Source organism: Salvelinus alpinus, chromosome 31 (assembly GCF_045679555.1).
Source record: "Salvelinus alpinus chromosome 31, SLU_Salpinus.1, whole genome shotgun sequence".
Classification (NCBI taxonomy): Eukaryota; Metazoa; Chordata; class Actinopteri; order Salmoniformes; family Salmonidae; genus Salvelinus; species Salvelinus alpinus.
In genome coordinates, this window is record NC_092116.1 from 26,773,455 (window position 1) to 26,790,506 (window position 17,052).

The following is a 17,052-nucleotide window of genomic DNA, read 5'->3' on the forward strand; positions in this document are numbered from 1 at the left end:
GAGAATCTCTTTAAGCTCTCGTGATGAAGAGACAAATAGGCCTATAATGCCACAGCACAATGAAGCACAACACAACAGATCTCACTACTGTATGTGTGTACACTGTGTGTGTGTGTACACTGTGTGTGTGTGTGTGTATGTGTGTACACTGTGTGTGTGTGTTTGCATTCTTGTCTATCCTACCTTGGCTCGTAGCTGTCCCGATGTGGACACCTTCCGGATTAGTTTCTGCTCCGTCTCATCCGGCTCTCCGTCACTATCGGAGCTCTCTTCACCGGGTTCGGGGTGCGCCAGGTGGTCAGTTTCCAATGATGAGAGAGACTCCCGTGGTTCTTGGACGTACAGGACATTCGGATTCAGTTTGGAAGCCATGATGGTGGCTGTTTAAAGGGAAAGGACTTGGGAGAAGGAGTACTGAAGGAAAGGACTTGGGAGAAGGAGGCCTGAAGGAAAGGACTTGGGAGAAGGAGGCCTGAAGGAAAGGACTTGGGAGAAGGAGGACTGAAGGAAAGGACTTGGGAGAAGGAGGACTGAAGGAAAGGACTTGGGAGAAGGAGGACTGAAGGAAAGGACTTGGGAGAAGGAGGACTGAAGGAAAGGACTTGGGAGAAGGAGGACTGAAGGAAAGGACTTGGGAGAAGGAGGACTGAAGGAAAGGACTTGGGAGAAGGAGGAGACAATGTGACGTGTGTGACCAGACTCGCTCTTCTGTCTTCAATCTTCGCGCTTCGTAAGTTGATCTAAGGCGACAGGTTCTGAAAAGATGGATGATACATATTTGATTATTAAGGAAAAGTGCCAGTTGACAGTTAGGTAGTTGGAGTTTTAAATATCCCAGTGTTTTGCCTGGAGAGCTGGACAGTTTGAAATGTCTCGTATGGCAGTTAGAGTTCATCAGTTTGAAATGTCCTCGTCCACAACTTGTGCCACTCTCACTCATTGGGGTAAGGCATAGGGACTGTCCCACTGTGTACATTCATCACCACATTGACTTCTTGCAAAAGGCTGACTGGCTGACTCATTCAGTGCTAACGTAATGTTAGCAGGTTGCAGTAGCGTGCCGTGGGCCTGGCGCCTGGGCCTTCAGTGAGGTCCTACACAGTCCCACCCGAATTAATCCACCTGTTATTACCATCATTTAGATGCCATGGCTCTAGACACTATACATTTAGACAGAAACGCAGTATAACCAGGCGTTGCGTCACCTTGAAATTGACATTGTTTTCAGAGAATTGCAGGGGAAGAGTACAATACAGTACAGTTCAACTAATAGGCAAGAACATAGTCGAGTGCAACAGAGTTATATTAATATTCTTCTTCTATCCATTTCTGGTCCACAAACTTTGAGCTTTAAGTCCCCAAAAAAATAAATACAGTGTGTTCACTAAACAGCGCATTGTCGCACCCAAAGCAGTTTCACCGTGATGATAAAGACACATAACTATTCACTGAAAATAAAAGAAAACAAATAATTTGCAACATAGGCTATTTGCCATTTTATTTTGTTAATATATAGGCTATTTAATATTAACGAAATAAAATGCGAAACATACATACACATTTAATAAAAAATAACATGCATTGTATGCCTACTCACCAAAGACTGATTATTAGACAGTTGCGTGCGCTTAGGGGATCGTGAGAAAAATGCTGCAAGGCCATTGAGGTTGGCAAAGAAGACCTTGCATTCTTTAAGCTTTGAGGCTCCTTGAGTCAGTACTAAATTTAGTCGATGTGCATAGCAGTGAATGAATAAGGCCATCGGTGCCCTCTCCTTAACTTTAGCCTGCACCCCATTGAGTCCAGATGCCATGACTGCTGCGCCATCAAAACACTGTGCCACAACTTTATCCAGACTACATTCATTTTCCTCCAAGAAACGGAAAATAAGAGCGGCAATGTCATCAGCTCGCTTGCCGCTTGTCACATCTTCAAACCGGATAAATCGCTCCTTGACTCCCGTGTCCGTCACATAACGCAGGACGAGTGAGAGCTGTAGCTCCACTCTGGTGTCCCCAAACGTTTTCAAAAGCACCATTGCTTGTAAGTGCCCAGCCGTACTTTGGTGTCTCGTTGCTGCCTTGGTTAGACAACTCAAGTTTGCAAAGCCAGTGTGGCTCCAAACACCAAATCGATCACTTGCAAATAATAGGCATTCCCAGCAGTACAGTTTGCAGTGCTTCTCGGAGCCTGTGAGCCATTGACAGCGCTCATAGTTGAAACTTTGAAAGTGGCGAACGAACGAACCCCTTTCCCGCCTGTGACAGGCTTTGTGGCGTCGGGCGACCTCTCCTTACAATGTCTAACTTTTCTTGAAAAGTTCGTCTTGAGAATGGCGTTATAATTATATCCTCGACCAAATCGATATCTTCTCCTCCTTCCGCCATTGTGGGTTCAAAAAACAGTAGAACGCGAATTAATTCGTTTATCAAATTTAGTTTCCTAGATCTGCATAGACCTGCCCATAGGACCTGCCTCTCAATATTGGTAATCCAATCAAAAGACGTGGACGCCCTACGCCTGCTAGCTGGCTCCTGTGTAACACTGGAGCCAGCCAGCAGGCGTACAATAGCCAACTCTAAAGCTGATTGGTTGACACAAAATTTTAATTTCCATTCACTTTAAGCTACAAGCGCCCGCACTGTTGATTCTGAAGGCCTGAGGGCAGATTTTAGAACCCTGGCAACACATGATGGCTGAATATGATTGGATAAAAGATCTAACGTAAAGACCAGCCCTCCAAATCTCAACCTGGGGCTGGAAGCAGTGCAACCAAGAGGAAAGCTATGAAATGAAGAGTATAACTCTTACTCTGGGGAATAATTTAATACATATTTGTGGGAAAATATATTTAAAAAAAAATTATATTCTGATGATGTTTAGGCCAGCAGAGAAGGCCTTGCAGGCCCTGACGGCCCACCACTGGCAGGTTGGTAGTAGGGCTAACGTTAGCAGGATAGTAGGGCTAACGTTAGCAGACTAGTTGGCTACCAACCTTGCAAGTTGATTTGTAACAATACATTCATGAAATATTTGCTTGTAAGTTTGGTGAAATTGAAACCATTAGTCATGGGTGCAAACGATTTTGGTTGAATTTGAAGTTACACATCAGAAGGTATTTCTGTTGGAGATTACATTATAGGGAATAGGTTGGTTTACAGCATCCTACATACAGTTTAAGTCAGAAGTTTACATACACCTCAGCCAAATACATTTAAACTCAGGTTTTCACAATTCCTGACATTTAATCCTAGTAAAAATTCCCTGTCTCTTTAGGTCAGTTAGGATCACCATGTTATTTTAAAAATGTGAAATGTCAGAATAATAGTAGAGAATTATTTATTTCAGCTTTTATTTCTTTCAACACATTCCCAGTGGGTCAGAAGTTTACATACACTCAATTAGTATTTGGTAGCGTTGCCTTTAAATTGTTTAACTTGGGACAAACGTTTTGGGTAGCCTTCCACAAGCTTCCCACAATAAGTTGGGTGAATTTTGGCCCATTCCTCCTGACAGAGCTGGTGTAACTGAATCAGGTTTGTAGGCCTCCTTGCTCACACACACTTTTTCAGTTCTGCCCACAAATGTTCTATAAGATTGAGGTTAGGGCTTTGTGATGGCCACTCCAATACCTTGACTTTGTTGTCCTTAAGCCATTTTGCCACAACTTTGGAAGTATGCTTTGTGTCATTGTCCATTTGGAAGACCCATTTTCGACCAAGCTTTAACTTCATGACTGATGTCTTGAGATGCTGCTTCAATATATCCACCTAATTTTCCAGCCTCATGATGCCATCTATTTTGTGAAGTGCACCAGTCCTTCCTGCAGCTGAGGTCTTGGCTGATTTCTTTTGATTTCCCATGATGTCAAGCAAAGAGGCACTGAGTTTGAAGGTAGGCCTTGAAATACATCCACAGGTACACCTCCAATTGACTCAAATTATGTCAATTAGCCTATCAGAAGCTTCTAAAGCCATGACATCATTTTCTGGTATTTTCCAAGCTGTTTAAAGGCACAGTCAACTTAGTGTATGTAAACTTCTGACCTGCTGGAATTATGATACAGTGCATTATAAGTGAAATAATCTGTCTGCAAACAATTGTTGGAAAAATTACTTGTGTCATGCACAAAGTAGATGTCCCAACCAACTTGCGAAAACTATAGTTTGTTAACAAAAAATTTGTGGAGTGGTAGAAAAACGAGTTTTAATGACTCCAATCTAAGTGTATGTAAACTTCCGACTTCAACTGTAGTACATCACACAAACATTCCAACATGACTGATCAGTTGTATGTACTAACTCCAGAATAGAAACGTGAGGTTTAACTTTGCATTGGGACTTTTGATGGGTATACTAATGCAAATCCACATGTGGTTATGTTTCTACCTACATACCGTTTAAGACAGTTGTTGGGCGAAAGTGCACTGTCACTGGTTGAGCTCTGTATTCGCATTAGCATCTGTAGTTGTCCCTTATAAGTCTTATCACAATAAAAAATAGTTTATATGGATCTGTGGTTACCTGCAGTCGCTAATACAACACCTGACTGTCATGGGTCTCAAGCGTGTGTCCCCATTTCCTTGGTTTCAGCTTTTTGAATTTAACCGACGTGTTGCTAGCCTACACAACGACCATCTAGCCTACTGTAGCCAAACGCAGTAAGTATCAAACATATGACGATACAGTAGGGTTATGCGCGTTTAAACGGATCGTTAAAAAGAAACGAAACGGATTTGTCTGTTAACATTCATTGCTTCGACCGGGGCTTCTGCCAGCTGGCGGCTCACGAGTGACAACGTTTGATCATTTATTCTATGATAACGCTGGAGGCAGACGTGGTATAAACGAAACACGGATGTCAATAACATTAATTAATTAGTTAATATATCAACTCATTCATGAATTTATTCTGTTCACCGGCGACGCTCAGTCAAAACCGTTTCGATTCTAAAGCTTACAAACCCCATCATCAAAATCCGGTGGGCTACGCGAGCCTCGTTTAAGCATCCCGTGGAACCAACACCGGATCAAGCGTTGATGCCATGCATCTGTATTCTACCCGGGCATATTAAATATTTACCTCCGTTCCGGTGGTCTACAGCGGCGTCTCCCACTGCTTCTGCCCGACCTGGGTGCCTGTCTTTCTGCTTAAATCCTGCAACACGACTGAGCTGTCACATTTCTGGTTCTCTCGCTCTACTGTCACAGGAAAACACTTGACACGCATAGCATCGGAGGCGATTTGATTGAATCAGGTGGGTGGGAGGAGAGAGATACGAGGGCAGAGGAATGAGGGTGATTTTGCGTAAAAACAGCCCTTAGACCCCCTGGGCCTTATTGATTAAGTGTGGCCTACATAGGACAACTTGTATGAATAACCTTTAGGCTACTCATTATCCAGTATGGTAAAAGCCTTTACCTCTTAAATTGTTGTTTGTTTTTTGACATCAACGTTTCATCAATCCTTTCCAGACTGTTAAAGTCCATATTGTATTACCATAGTACTGTATTGTGTTACTTGTTCCCATCTGCAATCTGAACCTAAATCAATGACTCCCTTGATCAGCACACAGACACACACACACACACACACCTACCACATACACACCTACCACATACACACACACGGTAAGAGATACGCAGGCACAAACACACACAAACAAAACACACACTACACAGCAGTATCTTCGATCTGACTGGGGTCTAAGAGGACTGCCAGGACCCCAGGTGTGAAGGCGTCTGAGGAAAAGCCTTGCTCTCTCTCCCTCCCCGCAAGTCTCTCTCCCTCCCCCCAAGTCTCTCTCTCTCCCTCCCCGTAAGTCTCTCTCTCTCCCTCCCCCCAAGTCTCTCTCTCTCCCTCCCCCCAAGTCTCTCTCTCTCCCTCCCCCCAAGTCTCTCTCCCTCCCCTCACATCTCTCTCTCTCTCTCCCCCAAGTCTCTCTCCCTCCCCCAAGTATCTCTCTCTCCCTCCCCTCACATCTCTCTCCCTCCCCCCAAGTCTCTCTCTCTCCCTCCCCCAAGTCTCTCTCTCTCCCTCCCCCCAAGTCTCTCTCCCTCCCCTCACATCTCTCCCTCCCTCCCCCAAGTCTCTCTCTCTCCCTCCCCTCACATCTCTCTCCCTCCCTCCCCCCAAGTCTCTCTCCCAAGTCTCTCTCTCTCCCTCCCCTCACATCTCTCTCCCTCCCTCCCCCAAGTCTCTCTCCCTCCCCTCACATCCCCCCCAAGTCTCTCTCCCTCCCCTCAAGTCTCTCTCTCTCCCTCCCCTCACATCTCTCTCTCTCCCTCCCCCCAAGTCTCTCTCTCTCCCTCCCCTCACATCTCCCTCTCTCCCTCCCTCCCCCAAGTCTCTCTCCCTCCCCTCAAGTCTCTCTCTCACCCTCCCTCCCCCCAAGTCTCTCTCTCTCCCTCCCCTCACATCTCTCTCCCTCCCTCCCCCAAGTCTCTCTCTCTCCCTCCCCTCACATCTCTCCTTCCCTCCCCCCAAGTCTCTCTCTCTCCCTCCCCTCACATCTCTCTCCCCCCTCCCCCCAAGTCTCTCTCCCTCCCCTCACATCTCTCCCTCCCTCCCCCCAAGTCTCTCTCTCTCCCTCCCCTCACATCTCTCTCCCTCTCCTTCTCTCTCTCTCTCTCTGTCCCTGGTGCCAATGGTAGATATACTGTAGGCTACACACCTTTGTGAGTCATCTTTCATCAAATTGATACTGGTATGTTACTTCCTTCCTTCCAGTGGTTGCCCCTGACAACGTGGACCTAGTGGAGTTGGGACATGGTAGCATAATCAGCTGAGACAGGCCCTTAATAACGTGAAAACATGGACATAGTGGAGTTGGGACATGGTAGCATAATCAGCTGTGACAGGCCCTTAATAACGTGAAAACATGGACATAGGGGAGTTGGGACATGGTAGTATAATCAGCTGTGACAGGCCCTTAATAACGTGAAAACATGGACATAGGGGAGTTGGGACATGGTAGCATAATCAGCTGTGACAGGCCCTTAATAACCTGAAAACATGGACCTAGTGGACTTGGGACATGGTAGCATAATCAGCTGTGACAGGCCCTTAATAACGTGAAAACATGGACATAGGGGAGTTGGGACATGGTAGCATAATCAGCTGTGACAGGCCCTTAATAACGTGAAAACATGGACATAGTGGAGTTGGGACATGGTAGCATAATCAGCTGTGACAGGCCCTTAATAACGTGAAAACATGGACCTAGTGGAGTTGGGACATGGTAGCATAATCAGCTGAGACAGGCCCTTAATAACGTGAAAACATGGACCTAGTGGAGTTGGGACATGGTAGCATAATCAGCTGTGACAGGCCCTTAATAACGTGAAAACATGGACCTAGTGGAGTTGGGACATGGTAGCATAATCAGCTGAGACAGTAAGACAAGAAGGAGGTTGGTTCTCTCTCTCTCTCTGTTAGCCTTTTAGGTCTTTCTTGTTTCCGAGACAGAGGTAAGGAGCTAAGGAGGTAAGGAGTTGACAAAGATCTGAAAATAGGATACCTAGGTCACACAGAAACTCACACACAAGCACACACCAGATTGGAAATGATTGGCGATAATGTATTTAACATCATGTGGCTCTTTGCGGCCCTCTAGTGTTGATGGTCTGTTGTAAATTTACTGTACATTTACTCCCTTATTGAACATTTACATTTACATGACGCTCTTATCCAGAGCGACTTACAAATTGGAAAGTTCATACATATTCATCCTGGTCCCCCCGTGGGGAATGAACCCACAACCCTGGCGTTGCAAGCGCCATGCCCTACCAACTGAGCCACACGGGACCTGAACATATTGGAAATTCTGCCTATGACTTTAATTGTGTGTATGTGTGTGTTTTCTTACTCAGTCGGGGTCTGAACTTACTGTTGAGATTCAGAATAGTAGAATGCACAAAGTGTCATTTCTAAGTTTTTAGTTACGCATCAACCGTTTTCTCTCGTTATGTCAGTCACTGACAGTCACTCAATTAGCCACGTTAGCTGCATTGTTTTTACATTGCTCAGGAAGTTTAGTGGCCAGCTATCTGAACTTGTAGTAATCATGACTGAATTACCTCCCATTGATTTCGCTAATCATTGACACTCAGATATCATATTAAAAACTTCAAACAGCTCACTATCTTCTCCACTCCATGGCAAAATTTGTAGAATTCAGGCGTTGGTGACGGGGGCCTGTTGGTGGGGTTGGTGACGGGGGCCAGTTGGTGGGGTTGGTGACGGGGGCCAGTTGGTGGGGTTGGTGACGGGGGCCAGTTGGTGGGGTTGGTGACGGAGGCCAGTTGGTGGGGTTGGTGACGGGGGCCAGTTGGTGGGGTTGGTGACGGGGGCCAGTTGGTGGTGTTGGTGACGGAGGCCTGTTGGTGGGGTTTGTGACGGGGGCCAGTTGGTGGGGTTGGTGACGGAGGCCAGTTGGTGGTGTTGGTGACAGGCGTTGGTGACGGGGGCCTGTTGGTGGGGTTTGTGACGGAGGCCAGTTGGTGGGGTTTGTGACGGGGGCCAGTTGGTGGGGTTTGTGACGGGGGCCAGTTGGTGGTGTTGGTGACAGGCGTTGGTGACGGGGGCCTGTTGGTGGGGTTTGTGACGGAGGCCAGTTGGTGGGGTTTGTGACGGGGGCCAGTTGGTGGGGTTGGTGACGGGGGCCAGTTGGTGGTGTTGGTGACAGGCGTTGGTGACGGGGGCCTGTTGGTGGGGTTGGTGACGGAGGCCAGTTGGTGGGGTTTGTGACGGAGGCCAGTTGGTGGGGTTGGTGACGGAGGCCAGTTGGTGGTGTTGGTGACAGGCGTTGGTGACGGGGGCCTGTTGGTGGGGTTTGTGACGGAGGCCAGTTGGTGGGGTTTGTGACGGAGGCCAGTTGGTGGGGTTGGTGACGGGGGCCAGTTGGTGGTGTTGGTGACAGGCGTTGGTGACGGGGGCCTGTTGGTGGGGTTGGTGACGGAGGCCAGTTGGTGGGGTTTGTGACGGAGGCCAGTTGGTGAGGTTTGTGACGGGGGCCAGTTGGTGAGGTTTGTGACGGGGGCCAGTTGGTGGTGTTGGTGACAGACGTTGGTGACGGGGGCCAGTTGGTGGGGTTTGTGACGGAGGCCAGTTGGTGGGGTTTGTGACGGAGGCCAGTTGGTGGGGTTGGTGACAGGGGCCAGTTGGTGGGGTTGGTGACGGGGGCCAGTTGGTGGGGTTGGTGACGGAGGCCAGTTGGTGGGGTTTGTGACGGGGGCCAGTTGGTGAGGTTTGTGACGGGGGCCAGTTGGTGGTGTTGGTGACAGACGTTGGTGACGGGGGCCAGTTGGTGGGGTTTGTGACGGGGGCCAGTTGGTGGGGTTTGTGAGCCGGGCCAGTTGGTGGGGTTGGTGACGGAGGCCAGTTGGTGGGGTTGGTGACGGAGGGCAGTTGGTGGGGTTGGTGAACCGGGCCAGTTGGTGGGGTTGGTGACGGAGGCCAGTTGGTGGGGTTGGTGACGGAGGCCAATTGGTGGGGTTGGTGACGGAGACCAATTGGTGGGGTTGGTGACGGAGGCCAGTTGGTGGGGTTTGTGAACCGGGCCAGTTGGTGGGGTTGGTGACGGAGGCCAATTGGTGGGGTTGGTGACGGAGGCCAATTGGTGGGGTTGGTGACGGAGGCCAGTTGGTGGGGTTTGTGAACCGGGCCAGTTGGTGAGGTTGGTGACGGAGGCCAGTTGGTGGGGTTGGTGACGGGGCCAATTGGTGGGGTTTGTGACGGGGGCCAGTTGGTGGGGTTGGTGACGGGGGCCAGTTGGTGGGGTTTGTGACGGGGGCCAGTTGGTGGAGTTGGTGAACTGGGCCAGTTGGTGGGGTTGGTGACGGAGGCCAGTTGGTGGGGTTTGTGACGGAGGCCAGTTGGTGGGGTTGGTGACGGGGGCCAGTTGGTGGTGTTGGTGACGGAGGCCAGTTGGTGGGGTTGGTGACGGGGGCCAGTTGGTGGTGTTGGTGACGGAGGCCAGTTGGTGGGGTTGGTGACGGGGCCAATTGGTGGGGTTTGTGACGGGGGCCAGTTGGTGGGGTTGGTGACGGAGGCCAATTGGTGGGGTTTGTGACGGGGGCCAGTTGGTGGGGTTGGTGACGGGTGCCAGTTGGTGGGGTTTGTGACGGGGGCCAGTTGGTGGAGTTGGTGACGGAGGCCAATTGGTGGGGTTTGTGACGGGGGCCAGTTGGTGGGGTTTGTGACGGGGGCCAGTTGGTGGGGTTGGTGACGGGGCCAATTGGTGGGGTTTGAGACGGGGGCCAGTTGGTGGGGTTGGTGACGGAGGCCAATTGGTGGGGTTTGTGACGGGGGCCAGTTGGTGGGGTTGGTGACGGGGGCCAGTTGGTGGGGTTTGTGACGGGGGCCAGTTGGTGGAGTTGGTGACGGAGGCCAATTGGTGGGGTTTGTGACGGGGGCCAGTTGGTGGGGTTGGTGACGGGGGCCAGTTGGTGGGGTTTGTGACGGGGGCCAGTTGGTGGAGTTGGTGACGGAGGCCAATTGGTGGGGTTTGTGACGGGGGCCAGTTGGTGGGGTTGGTGACGGGGGCCAGTTGGTGGGGTTTGTGACGGGGGCCAGTTGGTGGTGTTGGTGACGGGCGTTGGTGACGGAGGCCAGTTGGTGGAGTTGGTGAACTGGGCCAGTTGGTGGGGTTGGTGACGGGGGCCAGTTGGTGGGGTATGTGACGGGGGCCAGTTGGTGGTGTTGGTGACGGGGGCCTGTTGGTGGGGTTTGTGACGGAGGCCAGTTGGTGGGGTTTGTGACGGGGGCCAGTTGGTGGGGTTGGTGACGGGGGCCAGTTGGTGGTGTTGGTGACAGGCGTTGGTGACGGGGGCCTGTTGGTGGGGTTGGTGACGGAGGCCAGTTGGTGGGGTTTGTGACGGAGGCCAGTTGGTGGGGTTTGTGACGGGGGCCAGTTGGTGGTGTTGGTGACAGGCGTTGGTGACGGGGGCCTGTTGGTGGGGTTGGTGACGGAGGCCAGTTGGTGGGATTTGTGACGGAGGCCAGTTGGTGGGGTTTGTGACGGGGGCCAGTTGGTGGTGTTGGTGACAGGCGTTGGTGACGGGGGCCTGTTGGTGGGGTTGGTGACGGTGGCCAGTTGGTGGGGTTTGTGACGGAGGCCAGTTGGTGGGGATGGTGACGGGGGCCAGTTGGTGGGGTTTGTGACGGGGGCCAGTTGGTGGGGTTTGTGACGGGGGCCAGTTGGTGGGGTTGGTGACGGGGGCCAGTTGGTGGGGTTTGTGACAGGCGTTGGTGACGGGGGCCTGTTGGTGGGGTTGGTGACGGAGGCCAGTTGGTGGGGTTTGTGACGTAGGCCAGTTGGTGGGGTTTGTGAGCCGGGCCAGTTGTTGGGGTTGGTGACGGAGGCCAGTTGGTGGGGTTGGTGACGGAGGGCAGTTGGTGGGGTTGGTGACGGGGGCCAGTTGGTGGTGTTGGTGAACCGGGCCAGTTGGTGGGGTTGGTGACGGAGGCCAATTGTTGGGGTTGGTGACGGAGACCAATTGGTGGGGTTGGTGACGGAGGCCAGTTGGTGTGGTTTGTGAACCGGGCCAGTTGGTGGGGTTTGTGAACCGGGCCAGTTGGTGGGGTTGGTGACGGAGGCCAGTTGGTGGGGTTGGTGACGGAGGCCAATTGGTGGGGTTGGTGACGGAGGCCAATTGGTGGGGTTGGTGACGGAGGCCAGTTGGTGGGGTTTGTGAACCGGGCCAGTTGGTGAGGTTGGTGACGGAGGCCAGTTGGTGGGGTTGGTGACGGGGCCAATTGGTGGGGTTTGTGACGGGGGCCAGTTGGTGGGGTTGGTGACGGAGGCCAATTGGTGGGGTTTGTGACGGGGGCCAGTTGGTGGGGTTGGTGACGGGGGCCAGTTGGTGGGGTTTGTGACGGGGGCCAGTTGGTGGGGTTGGTGAACTGGCCCAGTTGGTGGGGTTGGTGACAGAGGCCAGTTGGTGGGGTTGGTGACGGAGGCCAGTTGGTGGGGTTTGTGAACCGGGCCAGTTGGTGGGGTTTGTGACGGAGGCCAGTTGGTGGGGTTGGTGACGGAGGCCAATTGGTGGGCTAGGTGACGGAGGCCAGTTGGTGGGGTTGGTGACGGAGGCCAGTTGGTGGGGTTTGTATACCGGGCCAGTTGGTGGGGTTGGTGATGGAGGCCAGTTGGTGGGGTTGGTGACGGGGGCCAGTTGGTGGGGTTGGTGACGGAGACCAGTTTGTGGGGTTTGTGACGGAGGCCAGTTGGTGGGGTTGGTGACGGAGGCCAATTGGTGGGGTTTGTGACGGAGGCCAGTTGGCTGGGTTGGTGACGGAGGCCAGTTGGTGGGGTTGGTGACGGAGGCCAGTTGGTGGGGTTTGTATACCGGGCCAGTTGGTGGGGTTGGTGACGGAGGCCAGTTGGTGGGGTTGGTGACGGAGACCAATTGGTGGGGTTGGTGACGGAGGCCAGTTGGTGTGGTTTGTGAACCGGGCCAGTTGGTGGGGTTTGTGAACCGGGCCAGTTGGTGGGGTTGGTGACGGAGGCCAGTTGGTGGGGTTGGTGACGGAGGCCAATTGGTGGGGTTGGTGACGGAGGCCAGTTGCTGGGGTTTGTGAACCGGGCCAGTTGGTGAGGTTGGTGACGGAGGCCAGTTGGTGGGGTTGGTGACGGGGCCAATTGGTGGGGTTTGTGACGGGGGCCAGTTGGTGGGGTTGGTGACGGAGGCCAATTGGTGGGGTTTGTGACGGGGGCCAGTTGGTGGGGTTGGTGACGGGGGCCAGTTGGTGGGGTTTGTGACGGGGGCCAGTTGGTGGGGTTGGTGAACTGGGCCAGTTGGTGGGGTTGGTGACGGAGGCCAGTTGGTGGGGTTGGTGACGGAGGCCAGTTGGTGGGGTTTGTGAACCGGGCCAGTTGGTGGGGTTTGTGACGGAGGCCAGTTGGTGGGGTTGGTGAACTGGGCCAGTTGATGGGGTTTGTGACGGAGGCCAGTTGGCTGGGTTGGTGACGGAGGCCAGTTGGTGGGGTTGGTGACGGAGGCCAGTTGGTGGGGTTTGTATACCGGGCCAGTTGGTGGGGTTGGTGACGGAGGCCAGTTGGTGGGGTTGGTGACGGGGGCCAGTTGGTGGGGTTTGTGACGGAGGCCAGTTGGTGGGGTTTGTGAACCGGGCCAGTTGGTGGGGTTGGTGACGGAGGCCAGTTGGTGGGGTTTGTGAACCGGGCCAGTTGGTGGGGTTTGTGACGGAGGCCAGTTGGTGGGGTTGGTGACGGAGGCCGGTTGGTGGGGTTTGTGACGAAGGCCAGTTGGTTTGGTTTGTGAACCGGGCCAGTTGGTGGGGTTGGTGACGGAGGCCAGTTGGTGGGGTTTGTGAACCGGGCCAGTTGGTGGGGTTTGTGACGGAGGCCATTTGGTGGGGTTGGTGACGGAGGCCGGTTGGTGATGGGGGCCAGTTGGTGAGGTTTGTGAACCGGGCCAGTTGGTGACGGAGGCCAGTTGGTGGGGTTGGTGACAGAGGCCGGATGGTGATGGGGGCCAGTTGGTGAGGTTTGTGAACCGGGCCAGTTGGTGACGGAGGCCAGCTGGTGGGGTTGGTGAACCGGGCCAGTTGGTGGGGTTGGTGACGGAGGCCAGTTGGCGGGGTTTGTGACAAGGGCCAATTGGTGGGGTTTGTGACAAGGGCCAGTTGGTGGTGTTGGTGACGGGGGCCTGTTGGTGGTGTTGGTGATGGGGGCCAGTTGGTGGGGTTGGTGACGGAGGCCAGTTGGTGGGGTTTGTGACGGGGGCCAGTTGGTGGGGTTGGTGACGGGGGCCAGTTGGTGGGGTTTGTGATGGGGGCCAGTTGGTGGGGTTGGAGACGGGGGCCAGTTGGTGGTGTTGGTGACAGGCGTTGGTGACGGGGGCCAGTTGGTGGGGTTTGTGACGGAGGCCAGTTGGTGGGGTTTGTGACGTAGGCCAGTTGGTGGGGTTTGTGAGCCGGGCCAGTTGGTGGGGTTGGTGACGGAGGCCAGTTGGTGGGGTTGGTGACGGAGGGCAGTTGGTGGTGTTGGTGACGGGGGCCAGTTGGTGGTGTTGGTGAACCGGGCCAGTTGGTGGGGTTGGTGACGGAGGCCAATTGGTGGGGTTGGTGACGGAGACCAATTGGTGGGGTTGGTGACGGAGGCCAGTTGGTGTGGTTTGTGAACCGGGCCAGTTGGTGGGGTTTGTGAACCGGGCCAGTTGGTGGGGTTGGTGACGGAGGCCAGTTGGTGGGGTTGGTGACGGAGGCCAATTGGTGGGGTTGGTGACGGAGGCCAATTGGTGGGGTTGGTGACGGAGGCCAGTTGGTGGGGTTTGTGAACCGGGCCAGTTGGTGAGGTTGGTGACGGAGGCCAGTTGGTGGGGTTGGTGACGGGGCCAATTGGTGGGGTTTGTGACGGGGGCCAGTTGGTGGGGTTGGTGACGGAGGCCAATTGGTGGGGTTTGTGACGGGGGCCAGTTGGTGGGGTTGGTGACGGGGGCCAGTTGGTGGGGTTTGTGACGGGGGCCAGTTGGTGGGGTTGGTGAACTGGGCCAGTTGGTGGGGTTTGTGACGGAGGCCAGTTGGTGGGGTTGGTGAACTGGGCCAGTTGATGGGGTTGGTGACGGAGGCCAGTTGGTGGGCTAGGTGACGGAGGCCAGTTGGTGGGGTTGGTGACGGAGGCCAATTGGTAGGGTTTGTGACGGAGGCCAGTTGGCTGGGTTGGTGAGGGAGGCCAGTTGGTGGGGTTGGTGACGGAGGCCAGTTGGTGGGGTTTGTATACCGGGCCAGTTGGTGGGGTTGGTGACGGAGGCCAGTTGGTGGGGTTGGTGACGGGGGCCAGTTGGTGGGGTTTGTGACGGAGGCCAGTTGGTGGGGTTTGTGAACCGGGCCAGTTGGTGGGGTTGGTGACGGAGGCCAGTTGGTGGGGTTTGTGAACCGGGCCAGTTGGTGGGGTTTGTGACGGAGGCCAGTTGGTGGGGTTGGTGACGGAGGCCGGTTGGTGGGGTTTGTGACGAAGGCCAGTTGGTGGGGTTTGTGAACTGGGCCAGTTGGTGGGGTTGGTGACGGAGGCCAGTTGGTGGGGTTTGTGAACTGGGCCAGTTGGTGGGGTTTGTGACGGAGGCCAGTTGGTGGGGTTGGTGACGGAGGCCGGTTGGTGATGGGGGCCAGTTGGTGAGGTTTGTGAACCGGGCCAGTTGGTGACGGAGGCCAGTTGGTGGGGTTGGTGACGGAGGCCGGTTGGTGATGGGGGCCAGTTGGTGAGGTTTGTGAACCGGGCCAGTTGGTGACGGAGGCCAGCTGGTGGGGTTGGTGAACCGGGCCAGTTGGTGGGGTTGGTGACGGAGGCCAGTTGGCGGGGTTTGTGACAAGGGCCAGTTGGTGGGGTTTGTGACAAGGGCCAGTTGGTGGTGTTGGTGACGGGGGCCTGTTGGTGGTGTTGGTGACGGGGGCCAGTTGGTGGGGTTGGTGACGGAGGCCAGTTGGTGGGGTTTGTGACGGGGGCCAGTTGGTGTTGTTGGTGACGGAGGCCAGTTGGTGGGGTTTGTGACGGGGGCCAGTTGGTGGGGTTGGTGACGGGGGCCAGTTGGTGGGGTTTGTGACGGGGGCCAGTTGGTGGTGTTGGTGACGGAGGCCAGTTGGTGGGGTTTGTGACGGGGGCCAGTTGGTGGGGTTGGAGACGGGGGCCAGTTGGTGGGGTTTGTGACGGGGGCCAGTTTGTGGGGTTTGTGACGGAGGCCAGTTGGTGGGGTTTGTGACGGGGGCCAGTTGGTGGGGTTGGTGACGGAGGCCTGTTGGTGGGGTTGGTGACGGAGGCCAGTTGGTGGGGTTTGTGACGGAGGCCAGTTGGTGGGGTTTGGGACGGAGGCCTGTTGGTGGGGTTGGTGACGGGGGCCAGTTGGTGGGGTTTGGGACGGGGGCCAGTTGGTGGGGTTGGTGACGGAGGCCAGTTGGTGGAGTTTGTGACGGAGGCCAGTTGGTGACAGGCGTTGGTGACGGGGGCCTGTTGGTGGGGTTGGTGACGGAGGCCAGTTGGTGGGGTTGGTGACGGGGGCCAGTTGGTATCAGGGGCCAGTTGGTGACGGGGGACATTAGACATTAATGGCTGTGTGTTGAGTTATTTTGAGGGGACAGCAAATTTACACTGTTAAACAAGCTGTACACTCACTACTTTATAGTATCATTCCTTCAGTGTTGTCACATGAAAATATATACTCACATATTTACAACAATGTGAGGGGTGTACTCACTTTTGTGATATATACTGTATTTGACTACTTTTACTTTTATTCCACTACATTCCTAATTAAAATAATGTACTTTTTACTTCATAAATTTTCCCTGACACCTAAAAATACTCATTACATTTTGAATGTTTTACAGGACAGGAAAATGGTCTAATTCACACACTTATCAAGAGAACATCCCTGGTCATCCCTACTGCCTCTGATCTGGTGGACTCACTAAACAGAGAACATCCCTGGTCATCCCTACTGTCTCTGATCTGGCAGACTCACTAAATACAAATGATTTGTTGGTAAATGATGTCTGAGTTTTGGAGTGTAACCCTGGCTATCTGTAAATTATGTCTGATTGTTGGAGTGTGCCCCTGGCTATCTGTAAATAAATAAATAATTGTGCCACCTGGTTTGCCTAATATAAGGAATTTTAAATAATTTATGCTTTCACTTTTGATACTTAAGTATATTTAAAACCAAATACTTTTAGACTTTTACTCAAGTAGTATTTTACCGGGTGACTTTCACTTTTACTTGAGTCATTTTCTATTTAGGTATCTTTACTTCTACTCAAGTATGACAATTGGATACTTTTTCCCACCCCTGTTTAGAAGTGGACATAATTTTTTTTTTTTTTAAATAAACACTTCTGACAGCCTACCCGACCAATTGGATACGTCCGCATGGTCCTAAAGCACATCTTAGCATAGTTTTCTATCACATTCCAATGATAGAACTGGGAGGGACACAAATGCAATTTCAGATTGTGGGGGGTATCTGAACTTTACTATTTATATAGTAAAGTCCCCCCTGCCCTACACAGTGCCACTACTTTTGACAAGCCGTTTGGGCCCCG

The 17,052-nt window shown here is 53.2% G+C and overlaps 2 protein-coding genes across 4 annotated transcripts in view; both read right to left on the bottom strand.

The window, feature by feature from the left end:
* Positions 1–5,243, bottom strand: part of LOC139561180 (diacylglycerol kinase delta-like) — a 99,027-nt gene extending 93,784 nt beyond the window's left edge. For all 3 annotated transcript variants that reach the window (XM_071378120.1, XM_071378118.1, XM_071378117.1), the window contains exons 1-2: positions 5,083–5,243; positions 184–755 (exon numbers count right to left, since the gene is read on the bottom strand). In XM_071378120.1, coding sequence (XP_071234221.1) covers positions 184–372 — 189 coding nt within the window. In that variant the 5' untranslated portion in view covers positions 373–755; positions 5,083–5,243. The remainder of the gene's footprint in view (positions 1–183; positions 756–5,082) is intronic.
* A 2,234-nt stretch (positions 5,244–7,477) lies between these two features.
* LOC139561600 (uncharacterized) lies at positions 7,478–16,057 on the bottom strand. Its single transcript, XM_071378821.1, has 7 exons — positions 15,614–16,057; positions 15,053–15,385; positions 13,179–13,667; positions 11,724–12,566; positions 9,945–11,066; positions 8,347–8,937; positions 7,478–7,504 (listed from the first exon to the last, which is right to left on the bottom strand). Exons 1-7 carry the CDS (start codon positions 16,055–16,057, stop codon positions 7,478–7,480), a joined length of 3,849 nt encoding a protein of 1,282 aa, XP_071234922.1.
* Between the last annotated feature and the right edge of the window lie 995 nt (positions 16,058–17,052).